General features: G+C 37.4%; 1 protein-coding gene across 2 annotated transcripts; it reads left to right on the top strand.

Moving 5' to 3' along the window:
* The first annotated feature begins 1190 nt into the window (after positions 1 to 1190).
* Positions 1191 to 18439, top strand: egln2 (egl-9 family hypoxia-inducible factor 2). 2 transcript variants are annotated; one of them, XM_079482327.1, is made up of 6 exons: positions 1191 to 1447; positions 2042 to 3324; positions 14331 to 14450; positions 14647 to 14783; positions 15886 to 15953; positions 16338 to 18439. In XM_079482327.1, the coding sequence occupies exons 2-6, from the start codon at positions 2224 to 2226 to the stop codon at positions 16388 to 16390; spliced, it is 1479 nt and encodes a 492-aa protein (XP_079338453.1). In that variant the 5' UTR covers positions 1191 to 1447; positions 2042 to 2223; the 3' UTR covers positions 16391 to 18439. The 2 variants fall into 2 exon arrangements, with proteins under 2 accessions (XP_079338453.1, XP_079338454.1); XM_079482328.1 differs by lacking the exons at positions 14331 to 14450; positions 14647 to 14783; positions 15886 to 15953; positions 16338 to 18439 and adding an exon at positions 3754 to 3887 and having other exon boundaries at positions 1193 to 1447; positions 2042 to 3341.
* Positions 18440 to 19607: the final 1168 nt, after the last annotated feature.

Raw genomic sequence — 19607 nt, 5'->3', positions numbered from 1 at the left:
ATGATTAAGGGGGTTTGGGTTTTGTGTTACTAAATGTGTTACTAAATGAATACTATGTATTCTCCTGTGAAACCAGAAGGCATGACTGGACAACATCATGTTTCTAGTCACCTTGGTGTGCTAAGAAAATGTAAATATCAATGGGAATATACTTGGGAGATATTTTCCTCATAAGAATGTCTAAGCCGGGTGCCAATAATTGTGACCAGGGTGTCAGGGTGTGACCATTTTATATTCCCCCCACTTCAAAATGCTTTACTTTAATGAAATAATTTTTTAATAAAATATCAAAATAATTTTTACAGCCTTCTTTGTTCATATTTACCAAGGGTACCAATAATAGTGGAGGGGACTGTAGGCTAAATGGCATCAATGCGCCTTGCGACATTGATTATTGTCAGACAAACGACAAACCACCACAAGCGCAATTCACACAAACACACAGCTCTGTCTAATGCACATATTCTTACACACTGACCGATTCTTATTTCCGCAGCAATGTTTTTTTTTCAAGTTTTCAAATTCTCACTCACTTGCCCACACAAAACATTCACTTGTCACAGACAAGCGATAATGTCAAGTTCTGACTCTTACTCACATCTTATGTATATTACTTTTAATTCTACATAATCAAATGTTTATATATTTTGTGTATATGTATAGCCTACTGTTTGTACTATGAGCTCCTGTAAACACAATGTATTGTGTGTGTTTTCACACATGGTGAAAAGTCTAATAATAACAGTATGTGCATGACAAGAAAAGACAAGAAAATTGGTAAACAGGGAAGAAAAAAGCCTAAAAGTCAGAATGGCTAAATGTTTAAATCTCCCATTAAGACGATTTAGAAGATATTTGTATGCTATTTTGAATCTAGCATGCAGTCAATTATTTAGTTAATATAAAAGGGTATAACTCATATATAGTTAAATATAAGCATATTCTCTAAAAAACGAATTTACGACATCCGTACGGGAGTAGGTTACGACCATTCTTATTATGGTGAGGCGCGCATGGTCACGTGACGTCAATGTGCGCACGTGTAAGTGACAAAGGCGCTCATGGAGAGAGCGAAGGAGAGGGAGGGGGCGGAAGCAAGTTTACAAATCCTACTATAGTGACGCCCATCCTCATACATATTAATTGAACGCCATGATTGGTTGCATTAGGAGCATTGGCAATGAATATTCATGAGGTACGCCTTGAGCATAGTAGGAGACGTATTTCGCTACCAGCACACAGTGTTGGATCTGATACGACGGGTACTTTTTGTTCCGCAAGAATTGGAAGGGCAGATTTGACAATGTTTTATATCACGGTTCCCATAAACACAACATTTTAAATAGTATTATTTTGCGAAATCAGCGTGCACACGACATGGTTGAGAGAACCCCGGAAATTCTATATGATCAGGGCTGGTCATTTATAGTGCCTTTATGGCGTAAAGGTAAGCGGACTTATATTTTGTTTACATATGTGGCTGTATTTTACTTTCACAAACAGACATACATTCACAGATTAGGACGCGTGGTAATATAATGGTAGAGATGTGGATTAAACAAACCATCACCCAACAGATCGGCTTGGGTCGTTATTTCATTCATAGGGAAAAAAATGTTTTTTATTTACTAATAGCATAAATAAGTTTGAGTGTGTTGTTGTGTTATGAGAGTTATTATGTTGGAAAGCTCGCTACATAATTGTTTGTAGTAAACTTTGTCATGTCAATGCGGTACGTGCGTGTAATGTAATGTCTAGAAAGTAAAATAATCGACATTATAACAGACATTTTAGATGCCATTTAATGTATATTGTCTTTACCTTTATACGTTGACAAATACAAAAATGTCGAGTTGTTTGTGATTGCACCTGCTAATTTCCTTTATACGACATGTATTAGCGTTATAATCTGTATATAATGTTTATGACAAGCTTTTATTGTGTGCAGATGACATGCGTTAAACCCAGTTAAGGCGTTCAGGGTGTATGATTTGTATGCGCCAACGTTACTCGCATAACCAATTTCACGTTCTTTCTTCAGGCATTCACAAACCCGTGCCCTGGAAATAATCCGCAAAAACAACTCGTTAAACGCCTAATTTAATTGATTCAACTGCTTAAAGAAAGAGGTGAAATAACTGTATCTGTGCTTGACTGTCAAAGTTTGCGAGGCGTGCTAATAGCGCCGCCAGGCAGGCATGTGCTGTGAGGGTTCTTCAGAAAATGTGGATTGGACGTGAGCTACGTGCGCCTCAGAGGGTAGACGAGATGACATGGAGAGGCTGGAAAAAAGACCTTACAAATGCAAACGGGACCGAGAGTATCCGTTCAGTCCCGAATTGCTGTCCAGAGTCTCCTGAGGTCAGCAAAATGGTTCTCAACGCGACCAAGCCGGTGGAGCTGCGAGTCGGTCATGCGTCTGGTATCACGGTCCTCAAGAAGGAGAGCAAAAGCGGTTTGCCCTCGTATAATGGTGAAGGATTGTCGTCCTCTACTTGTGAAGGAAGTTTTCATGATGTCCCAGCACACCAAAACGGACTGGTGGAGACCCCAAAGGTGGGTCTCGCAACTCAACCCAACTCTGCGGGACATGCCGATAGGAGTTTATTGCATGGGAAGAGACACTGTGGAGATGTGAGGTTGAGACCGGTCCAGCCTCAGAGGAGAAAAGATGAGGAGAACAGAGATTCGGGGTTAGGTAGTAGCCATGGAACGGTGGAGGGATGTAGTTATAATTCGGACTCGTCCCATGCAGCGGGCACATCTTCACTGGAATGCAAAAGGAGGAGACTTGAAACTGACCCCAAAACTGACTCTAGCAAAAGCACACGGACTATTGCACCCCTTGCATCCAATCACCAACACAATAACTGCACTTCTAATTGGGTTCACCATAATGGGCACAAAGTTGCAGTGAACCATATGTCCCTAGGGCAGGAGAAGCAGGCTGAGGTCCAGTCCACGCCAGCCGTGTCCTCCAGTGCGGGTTTGTCTTCAGAACACATGGCTCAGCAGTACATAGTGCCCTGTATGAAATTTTACGGCATTTGCGTTAAAGACAGCTTTCTGGGCCCTCGCTTGGGGGGTAAAGTTCTGGAGGAGGTGGAGAGTCTAAACCGCAGCGGGAAGTTTCGAGGTGGGCAGCTGGTGAGCCAAAAGACCATACCCTCTAAGAACATCCGTGGAGACCAGATAGCCTGGGTTGAAGGGAACGAACCGGGGTGCGAGAACATCGGCTGCCTCATGGCTCACATCGATGAGGCCATAATGCGCAGTGCTGCCAATGGACAGCTGGGAAATCGTGTCATAAACGGCCGCACGAAGGTGAGTTCAGGATTCAGGTCATTTGTGACCCTGTCTGTGAAACAATGGCTAGATAGATAGCACAGCTACATCTGTAAGATGTCTGCTAAAGATCTGGAGATCTAGAAAACATCTGCTGTGTAAAAACATCTTAGAAAGAGCAGTTTTACATCCATTGTAAATTACAAACAGCAGATGTCTCAGACACGTATTGCAGATGAGCAAACAATCCAAAAATTTGTTTTGCAGATGTAAATGCACACATCAAATAGACGACTTCCAGATGTACAGCATGTGTGCTTTTGGGGAGATGTCTCAGATCTAATTCTGAAATAACAAGCATCAAATGTGATTTTTACCATTTAATTTCACTATTCGTTCTGTACATTATGTAGGATGAATTTATGCAGAAAACAGCAAAAAAATGACTAGCTGGGTTTTCACAGACAGGGTCACATGTTTGTGCCAACATTGTATTCTTACTCAGTTTTTGTCTTGTTTCCAAACACAATTATCTAAACATCCTTAAAGCAATGCATATTTTTCCTAAGAAGTAAAATGAATCAAAATTTTATGGATTTCACAAAAATAAAATATAAAAAAATATAAATATTGTTTTTCCCTTAGAATTGTTTTCTTACCCCATTGACAAACAGTAAAAAGTATGTCTCTTTAATCAAAGTAGTGTAAATGCTTGTGTAATTTTGCTTCTCGGGTGAATATATCTTGTGTTTAATATCTACATTGACAGTTTAAGGATTATTGTTTAGGAAAACAAAACAAAAATGAACTGATAGCTTAAAACAAAAAACTGTTTTTTCATGTGTCATGTTATATGGAACATCATTCAAATGTTTTGAAAATCATTGAAATTGTTTGAATTACAGAAAAATATCACTAATGTGTTTAGATGGATTAGACAGGTCAACCAATGGTTATAAAAAATATATGTCTGGTGCTTCACTATTGTCAGCCAATGTATGCCTTATATAAATAAAGGTAAAGGCACTGAGGAAAAACCTTCTTATCAGATCTCAAACATTCTTGTTTGTTAAAATGCCTCCATAGTCAGTAAAGGACGGATGCGGTCTCCAAATATTCCAATAATCCGCCTATTCCTCACCTTGGTTAAATGTTAATGTTTTTTGAATGGCCATTTCATGAAATTAAACACCTTGAGTGTTTTTACTTAGATATAAAAAATAATATTTTGAATTAGCCAAAGGACTTTTTATCGAAGTCTGGAAGAATGGTTATGACACCACGAAGAGTTCAAAACTATTCCCTTTGTTCAGTTATCCTGGCACAGAGGATTAAAATGTTTAATGAAGATTTATGTTAGCACATAGACCTGTATGCGCTTGCGTTCAGAATTTCGTAACAGGCTGTTAGCTCATAAGAGCGTCAGAGTGAAACTGCCCCATGACGCAGGTCTGGTTATTTGAGCTTGTCAGGTCAAACCTGCCCAGTGGTAGGTTCTCCTCTATAATCTCCAAGCTGTGGCGTTTACCAGACACAAATCAGACAGATGTATCTTCAATAGTTTTAGTAGCTGTGTATGACTTGTTTATTTGGGTTTACACATCCAATAGGCATTCCTGTTTGTAATCCCAGTCTGTCCGTTTCTGTTTCTGGAAACTTGATCCAGATTACCTTCCTGTAAATCTTACAGTGGTGTTGCTGTGTTGATGTCAGCGGTTTGGTAAGAGTGAGTCAGAGTGGAATGGCTCAACTCAAAGAAATCTTCTGATGGTTGGGTTGAAACGGTCAGTCTGCTGTACCAAGGTCGCCTTAATCTGCAGTGAATACTTTTGAATCTGCAGCGAGGACATTAAGCACACTGCCTTAAATCCTTAAAGCGTGTTTCCTGATTTAATCTGTGAGATTGGGAAAAGTGCAGAAATCTGCACATAGCAGTTTTAAAGATTTTAAGTACAGGCCACTCAGTTGTAGCACAAGTATACGTTTGTTATCATCTTTTAAAAAGTGCAGTTCATCACATAAATAGACAAGTAACTGGGACATTAATGTTATACAAATGGATAAATTAGGGCCATAACATTTTTTGTTTTAACAAATAATTTTTTTTCTTTTTAATCTTTCTAAGTTTTGTATTTTCAATGCTCTACTATACAGTAGTATACATTTGTCCATAGAAATACTGTATACTATAGTATTTATTTACTACAGTAGACTGCAGTAAAATTCTTCTGTGATATAGTGTATTTGAACATTACTATAGTAAATAATAAACTATACTGTAGTGTTTGCTACAGTTTAAACATTTACTACAAGTTAATTATTTTATCATCTGGTTCAAATTAAGCAGACTTTTATTTTGGCGGATGATCGCTTGTTTGACAGTGGCTTCACACAAACAGTGAAATGCTCGGAAAATAAACTTTAAACAACCCCGTGGATGAAGTTCATGTCCTTGTATACTGTATCGCACGGATCACAGGGCTCTAGATCAATGTACTGAATGCAGCCGGAAAACAACGCAAAACAAAAATAAATGGTGGTGCGCGATTAGTTAACCTCACACGAACAAGCACAACGACAAACGCACTTTACACAAACAAGAGGCTCTGTAAAATGCACCTGCCAAACTGTATCGCAAGCGTGCTACATTCAATTTATTCGTAGCACAAACCAATTTATTCGCACTGTACAGCCCTGAGTATAGCTGTTCACATCTTCTGAAATAAGGTGAAAGAAACATCTTGGTTTAAACAACACAATTTCTTGGGAATTCGTACGTATTTTCTTACAAGGGGGTTAATGTGTGTTAAATTCTGGTCATTTCAAACCTGTATGACTTTCTTCTGCAGAACACAAAGGAATATATTTTGAAGAATGTAGGTAACCGAACAACGATGGTACCCGTTCATTTCTATTGTATGGACACAAAATCAGTGTAAATGAATGGGTACCAATTATCAACATTCTTATAAATATCTTCCTTTTTGAAGAAAGAAAATCATACAGGTTTCGAAATGACAAGTGGTTGAATAAATGATTTGACAGGATTTAGATTTTTGGGTGGACTGTCACTTTGTTGAATTTGTTTGATCTTATTTGTATAGCCTATTTTAGGGGAGGAGCTTCGGTATTGCATTTTTCTTTTTGTACGATTCAGGCGTAGTGATTTATACGACTCAGCCAGCTCATAAACAACTTTGCAAATTTCTGTATGACCATGTTGGTTATGCAGCCTCTGTCTGTCTGTCTGTCTACATTGATCTCATTTATTAGATGTTGCAGACCAGAAACTCGACTACATACACTGTAGGGTCTTTTAAATGTAATAACTCTTCAGGACTCTCGTGCAAGCCTCTTGTGCAGTTATTGTCCACGATCACCCGCCTCTTTTGTTCTCTTCTTCCTCTCCTGTGCTTTATCAGACAAAATACTTTCCAGCAGATGCCCTGGAAACAAGACGATGTAGCATGTTGTGTACTGTGAGAGAGTGAGTGTGGGTTCAAGCGGTCAGTTTTTAAACCAGGGCCGTTGCATAAGGACGTCACCCTTATACATGTTAGTCACACTCATATCTCAACCCTAACCGTTCAGAAAAGAGATACAAAAGCGCTGTCTAAGAGATACAAAATAAAGAGGACAGCGTTTTGACTGCACCGAGACTCGCACAACAACCATCTGTACAGAGCCTAACAAAACATCACAAGAGAATCGCATAGACTAACCGAGCATTGTTGCATCAGCCTGTGTGATATTGACAGATATTGAAGGGATAATGTTCATTCAGGTTGAGTGTAGAAGCAACGGTATTCATATAAAATGTTAGTTTAAGTGTAAACTTTAAGTGAGAAAAAGAGGCTGACACAAAAGGCATGAAGGAGCACTATGTAGGAGACAAACATTAAATGTGCATGTCTTTTCTGTTAGACCGTGTATTATTATAACTGCACAATGACCTGAATCAAGTATTTCACAGGGCCGTCTAATAAAGGCACGAAATATAGACTTCTTTAAAGTGAATAAAATAGAGTGAAATGAAGCAGACAAGGGGATCTAAAAAACGTGGGAAGAGCTTCGCCATGTTTATCTGCAGCAGACCGGACCTTAGGAGATGTCACATGTCTCACATGACCTCCTTTATGAGCTTGAAGAGACTGCTTATACCACACGCACACAGATTTAAAGCACTAGAGATTTGAAATAAACAAGGAAACTGAAAATTCTGTCTCTTTTTAAACCAATATGATTATCATCGCGGCAGGTAAAATGTTGAAGAATATTCTGACTACTCTTTTAAGGAATTTCAACAAAAGCACCATTGAAAGTAAATATGACTTGGGCACTATATATTCCGGTTTTCTGAAGTCAGATGATATTTTTTCTTTGTGTCAAGCCTCAGAATCTAAAGCATGAGTCAGACAGTACTTTGTGAGTCTGATTCGTTCTGTCCAGTCCAGTCATCGATCTCTCCCACATCTGTTTTCGGCACTCTTGTGAAAATGCTCTACAGTATATGGATGCAATGTATATTATTATTGCACTGTAAGTCGCCTTCGAAAAAAGCATCTGACAAATGCATAAATGTATCAACACCGACCAGTTTTCTGGTGCTTTTAATTCGTTTTGAAGCTTAACAGGCCCAGTTCTAATGTATTTGTATTTTATGCAAAAGAGTAGTCTGGATAATCTTCAAATTATATATATTTTGGTTCACAGAAACAGGGTATAATATCCAAATATTTACTTTTCCATTAAGATAAGTCTTGACAATGGCTTAGGCGAGAGGCACTATTGTATTATCCAGATGCACACAGGTGTAGAAAGGAAATTGAATGTTGGCATCTGTGTTTATTTGCTCTGCAGTCCTGAGCGCTTTTTTAAGTGCAAGTGTCAGCATCTGTTTCTGCAGCTCAGAGCGTCTTTTGAGGTTGAAAAAAGACCCGTCGTTTCATTAACAACATGCAAAGAACGTGATTGGTCGAGAAAGCTCATGCCTCGAAAAAATAAAATGTCGGCCGAAAAATTGGAGCATAGTTTAGTATAAATGTAAGTTGAATTTTCACTTTCAATAACCTTTGATTGCATTTAGTATTAGTATTGTTGTTTTTAAATATGTGATTGGTTATTGCAAAGACGCTCTCGGTTTATTACTCAGGTTGTATAGAATTCCTTAACACTGCCTATGAAGCCTGTCTCTCTAAGCTGCCTTTGTGCACAAATTATATCTTTGAACATTGCCGGATGCTATTTGTTCTGTTTTTTTCAAAAAAAGCGCCATGGTCAACTTTTTTTCCTCAAAAATGTCAATGGGAAAACAGCCTTTCTTATCTTTTATTGACTTCCTAGTTTTTCATTAAGGCGTGTATTCTGCCTTCAAAATATGAACTTGTTTTCTTTGCAGTATTTGTGGTTTGAAAAATACAGAGCATCTTTTCTGTTTCTTTGACCTGTTTCTCCAGTTTTCCTTTTTCGGGAAAATAAATGCAAAAATAAACGATATTTTTATTTAAAATTTGGAGGAAATATTGTTAGTAGTTCACAGAATGAAACAAAAGTGCTCATTTTAGGTAAACACATACCTATTAATAATACATTCAGAAAAACAGAAAATAATTATGAAATGGTCTCTGAATTTTCGTCCCCGGGTGTATTCTTAAAAGCAGGTACAGTATATGTGCATCATAGCTATTGATATATACATAAGTCCTGCATTCTCTAAAAATAATGAAAATACTGAAGAGGTTTATGCTTTTGTTGAGTTTTTAGTGATTCTGCTCGGTAATTTAATTAACTGATAAGGGTCTTCTGACATGTATTGCATTTTCCCTCATGTGTCTTATTGTAAACTTTGAGACTTGATGAATAAATGACTGTCCATAGTAGGTTAAATCCAGCATAATAAGCATTTATCTCAAGTGCGTCCAGAAGAAAATGTCAAGGAGTCAATTAAATCTTAATATATTTGGATTATGCTTATTACATGTAAACAGAAATATTCTAATAGCTGTGAAACATGTAAATGTATTTTCCTGAATAATGCAATAAGGCTTAGTTAAACAAAACAAAAACAACAACCAATATTTATTCATCCTTTTGTTGTTTAAACTCCCATGTCTTTCTTTGTTGTTGATAACCAAAATGCAGAATTCCTTAAGCTGTGAATCGTCTTGTTGTCATTCTGAACATGTTGCTCTGCCTCTGATGCACTAGACTGTGCGCGTTTCCTTATCTTAAACCGATGTCCTACTTATCAACTGCTGTCTCGTCATCAGGTTTACACACTGTTTTATCTGCGGCACAGCCTTTGCTCCATATCTTCCTCAATATAATGACATGAAAGGAAGTTACATGATCAACACACTTTTATAGTTTGAAGAAGCGGTTACGTGAGAAGCGTAAGACACTGGAATGCATAATCAAAATCTAAAATTTCTTTATAGCATTACTTCACTTTCAGAATGTTTCGGGAGAACTAAAAAAATCATAACATCTTTATTATTTTCCACTTTTCAGATAAAGAATTCAATACTCCATATACCAAGTCGTTTGTTTATCTGCATATTTAAGCCCCACCCACTGCAGCACATGATTGGGCGGTTGACTTAATTTCAGTTTGGCAGTGGAAACATGCGGGAGGTTAGTAAGAGTTATATATACCGCTGTTGACAGAGAACATCTAAATGTTTTCCAATGCATTCCTTTAAGGTATTTCTAAATTTGATCCAAAGCATCTAGTGTATTAAATACGATTTCATTCGTACAGGCATTCCTCGCAGTGAAACCCATGGCATTGGTGTTGTCTGTTCATGTCTGGTGCTCTTTTAGATATCACTACAATGTTGATAAAACAATGAACCATGTCCATATCTTGTTAGACATTGATTGTGTGTTTTGTACATTTAGTATGTTTGTTTGGACAACTACCAAAGTGATATTGATCGCTTTATTTTTCCCAAATGTTACCAGAACTTTGTTTCATTTCGTAAAAAGGTCACAGCGTTTTTTTTCTGGGGGAAATAGTATTAAGCGGGTGTAACTCAGACAGTTTCTGCATATCTCATGTCAATCCTGAGTGCTTACAGAATAGAATCGCACCCTTCAAATATCCGTAGAGTCTTTAGTTTGATCACGTTTATAAAAGACTGATACAGCTATACGATTATTTTCGAAAACATGCGACTTGCACACACTTTGCCATGAAAACACAGACATTAGTTTCACTTACCTCGTGCGGTTCATGTCCAGAGTCCTTAAGCGCTGGGACAACCACTCCATCTGTCAGTTTCAAAGGATCTCCAAATCCAGTGTTATATCCACAGTTTATATAACATTCATCACCTAAATGCAGTGAACAAACAAACACAGCTGAACTTCGCAATCGTAGTGCTCATTCGCTCTCCTGCTAACAAGTGAAAGTGACATGTGGGCATGCTCCTTCTGCCACATGCTTTTCCGGGAAGAATTGTCCAATAAGGGACTAAGAAAAGTTGTTGCGAAACAGATTTTTATGTTGGAAAAAAACTTTCCAAAAACTGTACAATGCTGGGGGATTGTATCGAGCACAGAAATACTACGTCACACCATGTGACCATGTCAAGCATGAGTCACACAACACCACACATTTAACATTGTAAATAAATCTGAATGCATTAAACAGTGAAGAAACTAGACCAAATTAAATGTTTAAAAAAAACGGTATCTTTTGGAAATAGCTTATATTAAGCTAGTACAACCGGAAACACTTAACAATAAGGCTGTATTTGTTAAAGGGCCAGTTAACCCAAAAAGTTAAAATTCTGTCATTATTAACTCGCCCTAAAGTTGTTCCAAAGCTATAGAAATATTGCTGTTCTGTTAAACACAAAAGAAGATATTTGGAAGAATGTTGGAAGCCAATGAGTTCTGGGGCACCATTGACTACCATAGGAGTTCTTCTTCCTACAAAGAATGTAATTATTGACCCAGAACGGTTTGGTTTCAAACGTACCAGTACAACAAAAAAAATTCATATTGGTTAGTAACAACTTCTTGGTGAGGAAATTCTGTTAGAGAAGGGTTATTGTTGCTCAATATTTGTTCATTTTAGTTAATGCATTTAAGCTTGTAAGTTACCTTATATAGATAAGCATACAATGATGATTGTTTCACTATATTTTAGGAATGTAACAATATCAAAATGTCACTGTACGAGAATACCTTGGTACAAAGTCCAAGGTATGACATTTATTGCAATATTTTAAATGACAAATGATGGGTCAAATGACCTAAAAATACTTTTTATAAAATCAAATCTGCACCAGATGGACCTTGCCAAAAGAAACATTTATCTATGACCGCCTGTTTGTTTTGCTGGGGTCATCTGTTTATGAACTAAGTGTTCAACAGAGATTTGAACATTTCATTTGTTTACTTAAATATTAGTTTTTGCGGATAGCAAAATCTTAAGAAAATCATGAATGGGAGTCATTCCTTGTCAAATCAACCAGAGGTCCTTGGCTAAAAACATAATTTAATTTAAATAATTAAATTGAATCTTTTGTTTTTATGGAATACCGAAAACGATAAAATATTTTAAATATTAAATGCCATGGATTAATATTTACTATTTATTTAACATTTTTCTCCAGAAAATGTTAAATAAATGTTTTATTAAACACAACTGAGGTTAATCGATGTTGTTCCTCATGATAACGGAACGTAAAAAAGTGCAATTTAATTAAACAGCGTCATTGATCGTTCATTTAGGTGGTTTAATAAATTAACTTTAAGTTCCACACACCAGAATAGTCTTCAAGAATAGTCATGTAAACTGTAGGCTTATACGAAATATTTTGAGTTTAATATATAAAAAATATATGGTCAATATATTGTCATGTATATAAAGGTCTGTGTAAATAGCCTCTGAAATATCTCCAAAGTTTTGTATGTTCCGGTAAATCTTCTTCGCATGAACTATTAGAGATTAGCATGTCATAACTAAAGAACAAATGGAGTTTTGGAATAGTATGTGAACACTGTTGAGAATACCAGCAGCTGTTGGAGATCTGGGCTGTGAAAATGAAGTGGGCCGAACGTGCCGCTTCCGCTATCTGTCCACGTGACGCAACGTCTGTTTACCGCAATACGGTACTCCAGTGATAAACGCTGAGATAATGGCTCGGAAGGGGGACGTGTTCTCTCCTGGGCTTGATAAAGTGCTGACCGTTTCACAGACGGCAGCTGACAGTGGACCCTGATGGCTCGCATGCCTGCTGAAACAGACCTGTCACCATGTCCCCTGTCGTGCCAAAACCGAAAATGACAGGAGCTGGATTCGAACTGGCGTCACCCGCATGTGCACCGCAGCTCGACGCGTGAGATAATGTGCACCAGACTTTATCGCCATGTCAACAAATACAGCCGCAAAGTCAAACACACCACTTAACTCTTTAAGTCTGAAAGGTGAAGCGGCACAGCTACAGCCGGATACATTTAACCGGATTCTGTTAAGAACAAAGTCAGCGAAGACAAATAAAGATTTTCATTGTGCCCTTTTTAGAAATGTAATATTCATTTTATGATCTGTGTTTATGAGGGTTTATAAGTGTTTGAAAAACTTTAAATATTAAGTCATTTTTATTACAAGCTTTATCACTTCTGTCTAAAAGAAGCCTGCGCGTCTACTTTACCATGGGTGGTCGGGTGATTCCATGCCCCTTCGAAGCATGATTTGAAGTCAGAGTTGGGTGAGACAGGAATGCGGTCATAAGCCATTATAAACTATTCCGTCATAGAGAGATAATGGCAGCTTGTGAGTTGTGAGGCACTATGGCCGCTCTGTGCGTAGACACCTAAAAGCACATGCTATTTTAAAGCATCACATGCATGCACTTTGGCAGGTGGCAGTGTGAAAAAGCTGCGTCATTCTGACAGCATAGCATGCGATAAATCTCCAGCAAACTAAATTTAAAGAACCTCTAGTAGTGTTGTACAGCAGTTGACAGTAAACATACATTAGATTATCAGAATCATACAGACTTTACTGAAGCTGCTACCAACTCAGTAAATTCTATTACTGATATACAATATTGGCTAAAACAGATGTCCCAACACAAAATCTCACGCGAATGAGTAATTTGTATGATCTTATTTGTAAGTTTTAGTACGGTTTGCTTTCATTAGGTGACATTGGGCTTAGGGGAGGGGCTTTTTTCCTAATAAGCATATCTTTTTGTATGATACATCATTCAAACACATAATTTAGTTGTTTTAAATATGTTATTGTGTGTGCACTTTTGTCAGCTGAATTTTAGCATTAGGACACATTTAAGGAGGCTTTGCAAAAAACACATGCACAAAGCTTGTAGAATCTAAGCCCATGACAATGATTACTGTAGTCAAAAACAAAAGAGGATGAACGAAATATTCATAAACTTAGTATATGCTTTACATGTGAGCCTTTAGGTTTTTTTATGGGTTTTTAAATATATTAGAAGAATTAGGGCAGTCAAACGATTAATCGCATCCAGAATAAAAGTTTGTGTTTACATAATATATGTCTGTGTGTACTGTGCCTATTAATTTTGTATTTATAAAAACATACACATACATGCATTTATTTAAAAAAATATAACATACAAATTGAGAAATATTTTTATATAATTTCAATTATTCTTAAATATGAATAAATGCATCTAAATATTTCCTAAATATATATGTATGCGTGTGTTTTTGCGTTAATAACTACAAAATTAATATGAACAGTACACATACATATATTATGTAAACACAAACTTTTATTCTGGATGCGATTAATCGTGATTAATCATTTGACAGCCCTAAATAAAACCCATATTCCCTGGTGTGCTGTATTTTCCCGTTTGCCTTAATCAAATTTGATGCATTATTTATTGGATCTGTTCTGGAATCACGTTGAATGCATTCACAGTGGCCTGCACTTCAGACCAAAGATTTTCTCACTACTCTAAAGGATAAAACTAATGAAGGACAAAAACTAAATTCTTTGAGGTGTAGATGTCATAGGTCAATGCACTTCTTTTTCCTACCAGGCCATGGTGGCGTGTTACCCAGGCAATGGAACAGGATACGTGAGGCATGTGGACAATCCCAACGGCGACGGGCGATGCATAACCTGCATCTACTACCTGAACAAGGACTGGGATGTAAAGGTGTGATGTCACTCTTTCTCTGTTCTGTGATTGGCCGGGCATGACGTAATTTAGCAACATAACATAAGATGCTAAATATCAGCTGTGATGATATTCAGTATAAATGCATGCTGGAACATGGCTTGTCCAATCAGATTAGAGGATGTAGTGCACATGCGGAAGCCAAACGTTTTATCCTTTTATTTTTGTTTTGCAGGTTCATGGTGGTTTATTGCAGCTTTACCCCGAGGGCCAGAATGTTGTGGCTAACATCGAGCCTTTTTTTGACCGTCTGCTCATTTTCTGGTCGGACCGGCGAAACCCACATGAGGTCAAACCAGCTTTTGCCACACGGTGAGTTTTCTACATGTTCTGAATATTTAAAGCTATGTAGGTCTATATTTAAAATGGTGCCAAAAGTCATTCGCTGCAGTGCTTTAAATCCTTCTTCTCTTGGCTTAAGTTCGTCAGCTAACCACATCCATACACATTTCCTCTACACACATTCTCCTCATAACCTCTCATCTATTAGACCTCTGTCAGTCCAAAGACACACACACACACACACACACACACATACAGTATGCTTTTGCACAATATCCCCTCCAACTGTCCACCACCATTGTTCTCACAGCAATACAAACACTATTAAGGTTTTTGATCCTGCCCTATGAATGCCACACCTGCAGTTGGTCTCTTGTGTTGAAATGACACTTTAAACCTTCTATTTTTGGATATCCTCGCTCATTAAAGAATAACAAAATAATTCTACGTTTACATTATGTTTTACATTACATTCTGCATTTGGAATGAGGGTGGGTGCATTTCAAGCCCCATCACAGCTGGGGGCAAGGCGGGGCACAGGAAGTACGCGTTTCCTGAATGTGAGTGCCTGTCGTGGTTGCCGGTGGCGTGCTGGGACGAGAGAGGCAGGAATAAACAAATGAGCCGAGCTGAGAGGCTAGCAGTTAGCCGAGCCTTAACCCTTTCTGTGCTTTAGTCTTACATGGAGCAAAACTTTCATATATCTTAAAATGCACTGCACGTGTGTAAACCCATAAATGTAAATTCAGCCAAATAGTCAAATGTGTTGGTATTAGGGCTGCACAATATGTCGTAATTATGTTGCAATATGTCAGTGATATAATTTTTTGTTTCTTAATATGTTACTTTGCATTTATTTTACTCAAAATATTTGACGTTCTGAGTTATTGAGTTACATGAAGCGTTATCGTAAACTTTATGATATCGCATAATCATGTTTTTCCTCAATATCGTGCAGCCCTATTTGTTATGTGGTACTGTTAGATGCAAAAGTTTTGCCTTAAATATCTTTTACTAAGTCAAAGGTAGCTGTTACAGGTGCAGGTGTGCAACAAGAGTCACAGAACCAAAACTCCTAGTGAGTCAACCATTTAATCTCTCAACTTTGATTTTATTTTGTGTTTTCCAACAGCTACGCTATCACCGTTTGGTACTTCGATGCAAAAGAACGAGCAGAAGCTAAAGAAAAATACAGACTAGGTGAGTTTTGTCCCAGTAAAAACTGATCTGCAAAGAGTTATTTATGATTTGTAAGAGATGCAGCGAGATAAAATGTCTTCTCCGATACGATAGCCGATAATTCTGAATGACACAAATTTAATGCATTTTCCTGTCCTATTTTGATGGACAGGATATGCCGGCCCCAATCATTGGCTGTTTTTGCTTTTATCAGCCGATTGTTGATCCACCGATACCGATCTCAAATTGTATCCAAAATTGTTCCATACTTTAAGATTGCCAAAAAGCTGAATTTGTAGTTGTGCTGTACTTTTAAAGAAGACGTTACTTTTACCCATCCTGAATGTATTTTCTTTCTCTCTCTCTCTCTCTCTCTCTCTCTCTCTCTCTCTCTCATCCTTTTAGCTACAGGACAAAAAGGAGTTAAAGTGCCTGTCACACAGAGCAACATGACTTGAATAACAGCCAGCCAAACTCATAAACTCTACCGCAGTCTGTTCTTGTGTTCTCCAACACACGCTGCTGAACGATTGGCCGTTTCAAGAAAAGATGCAAGAAGCATGAGACCCATAGCTGTATCTGTGGCAACAAAACAGCCAACTGGAGACTTGTGATTTGATGGATCCCCTGAGTGTACACAAGATTGTTTCTGAATGAAGACCACTCACTAATCTCACTCCATCCTGAGGGGGTCACGGCTCTAAAAGGCTGATGGGAATTCCAGACTTTCATCATCCCGTGGAACGTCAGTTGAAGAAAAGACGCCGTTTTAAAATGGACACGAGTTACTTCGAGCAAAGCTACAGCACTGAGAGAAAATAAATAAGTATATCAATGCATTGCCTTTGCTATGATGGCCTGTTTAAGGCTTGAGCGTTAGGAAACATTGAAGGGTGAATTAACTAAAAAACTGCATTTGCTTTGTTTGAACAATTATTGTTTGAGCAAATGTGGTAATGCCACAGGGCTGCCCATAAAAGTGTGGAACCCAATATGCACGCTCCAATTGGCCAGCCTTCAGTTCATTCTTCTACCCACCATTCCAATCCATCAACGTCAGTTAAATGTTAAAAAGTTCAACGTTGGGGATATTGTATTTTGATGGGAGATGGAATCAAGTTCCATTTAACACACTAAACTAAATAACTTCTTATCAAGTTGTCCTCAGTATTCTGCGCCACGTGTTGCTATTAGACGTTTTACTGGTGTTGCCTTGACGTTGAAGTTAGTGAACCAAATATCAATGTCTTATTGTATGATGTAGACCTGCTGGGCAAAATTGCCTCTCCGAAAATGTCTAAACAGTCCGACTGAACATTTCCCAAGTTATGCTTTTCTTCATCATTTTACGAATCATTGATCCAATGATCACTTGTTTTAAACATGCATGAAACGGGGATATCCCACGTTTGGTTAGTTTGTAAAGAAGACGGAAGGTTATGTTTCAAAAAAATGTACTGAAGTGGCCCATCCTCAATTCACAACATGGCAAAACAGGGTGTTTTTGACCTTTTCTAATCTTTGTATGAACGTGAAGAATTGAATGACGATATCTTAGCATGTTTTCATGGCTTGGCCTTACCTGTGACAGTGTTTCTTTATACTAGATCCTTCTCTTACACATACAGTTCAAATACTGCTGCGCGCTAGCTCGGCTAGCTTATGTTTCCTTCTGTATAGGGATGCACTTAACTGAATCACTTTAAAAACAGAGAGCTGACAATCTCATTCTCGCCTCAGTGAGGTGCAACACAGCAAAATAAAACAGATGAATAGAGGGCTCTCTACAAACGATGGCGATGTTTGGAAACGACGGCCCACTCGCTTTATCAGGTGTCCATGTGCACTACATTCGGCTGTGTTCAGAATGGAATACTAGCGTACTGCACAGTTTACAGTAGATCCTGCTTACTGGTTTTATGGAAACACACAATTGCATGTGACATGATGATAAGCATTTTGAATAGACTGACTGACATTAGTTCCAATTCATAACACTGGAGATGGAAAGTCAAGCGCAATGCATTGTGGGATACAATATTTCCCACAGTGTGCTCTTCTGCATACTCCACATTTTGGGAAATACTATGCACAATGTACATACTTTTACAGTGAATAAAGTAAAAAATAGCATGGAAGAATGCTTTTCCGAACACAGCCACAGTCCGGAGCCTCATGGTAGAAGAAATATGCAAAGAAACAGCACGGATCAGGACACACATTTTTTTTATAAACCAGGGTAACAACTGGATCTTTTTTTCTCACAGAATACTATGAGAGAGTATTGAGCTGACCTGTGCTGCGTTTGAGTTCCACTGGCTGCCAGAGGAAGTAAAGCACTTTAATATATCGAATGTGTGAAATTTGAATGAGCGAGTGAAACTAGCTCATGCTTCGTGCCGTTTAACAGTATGAGACTTAAATCAATTGAGAACACAAAGGATGTTTGCTTAACTTTCCTGAGTTTTACAATATTTAATAAAAATGTGTTTGATTTTGAAAAGCTGACCTCTGCGTTCTTATTCTCTGTCACTTATTTAGACTTTAGTATTTATTTTCATTCTCAGGAAATTATGTTATTTGTGAAAGAAAATGATTTACAAATAGGGGTCATCTTTTAAACTATTTACCAAACCTAATTTTGGTTCTTAAAACAGTGATTTTAATGTTCTGTTAATGTTAGGCATAAACCTTAATCTATATGTTGTTACAACCTTGTCACAACTTATCATTTTGAGAAGTTAACTGAATAACGTGTTACGAAGTTTTCTTTCTTGTAAATAATATTATTCAAAGGACATTTGACATGCTTCAAGTTCTATTAAAAGTGATTTAAAAATAAAATATATACGATTTAGGAGCACTTACCATTAAAAAAATGTTTCCCACATTTTAGAATAAAAGTATAAAAACGACAATTTCTCAAATGTATTTTTATGTTGAGAATGTTGTTGTCTTAAATAACCCAAAGTCAATCAAATCTGTCGAATATTTTACCATATTCATTGTAAACACACAATGTTCTCTTGACTTTTTATTAATCTATTCTGGCCTCGTATTATCTTATCATCTACTTCAAAAACATTTGAAATCAAGTTTAAGTTTTATAATAAATGTAAAAAATAATCAGCAGTAAATGAGGACACATGACAAACATCTGTCTCTTCACTTAAATAAGTGTAAACAAATAACAACATATCACAATCTTATCACATTGAACATAGTTAACCTATTGATGGAGTGATAATATTGACAAAATAGTTTTGATTGATCTCACAATGGTAGGTGTTTGTATTTTGAAAAAAGATGCTACACAAGATATTAGTCTTGGAATGTGTTGACAAACAGGAAAGGTTTTTCCTTACCCAGTCTAACTAGAGAGAGGAAGATCCTGGTCATCCATCTTATCAACTGTATTGTGTACTGCCTTTTGTACTTGGATCCTAAGTCTTTAACCTTACAACTGACCGGTTCATCAACAGAGTTCTCAGACTGTCATCTGGCAAAATGTACCATATAACTGGAGAGACGAAAACTGAAATGAAAAGAATACGTCTCTGAAGTATCACCAGGTCTTCACAGAAACACTTCAGGATTTAAATACAACCGTACTGTTAAATAATTTATCAAATAAATATTGAATATATATGTGTGAAGTGACCAAACAAATCATGT

Source organism: Barbatula barbatula (genome assembly GCF_947034865.1).
Source record: "Barbatula barbatula genome assembly, chromosome: 19".
NCBI classification, from domain to species: domain Eukaryota; kingdom Metazoa; phylum Chordata; class Actinopteri; order Cypriniformes; family Nemacheilidae; genus Barbatula; species Barbatula barbatula.
Note: the sequence above shows the minus strand (reverse complement) of the source record. Positions and strands in the feature narration are given on the sequence as shown.

Excerpts from the sequence above, each read along its gene's own strand:
- egln2 (XM_079482327.1), top strand. The coding sequence starts at position 2,224 with ATGTGGATTGGACGTGAGCTACGTGCGCCTCAGAGGGTAGACGAGATG. Across the intron at positions 14,451-14,646 it reads ACAAGGACTGGGATGTAAAG|GTTCATGGTGGTTTATTGCA; the intron begins GTGTGATGTCAC and ends TTTGTTTTGCAG. Across the intron at positions 15,954-16,337 it reads TAAAGAAAAATACAGACTAG|CTACAGGACAAAAAGGAGTT; the intron begins GTGAGTTTTGTC and ends TCATCCTTTTAG.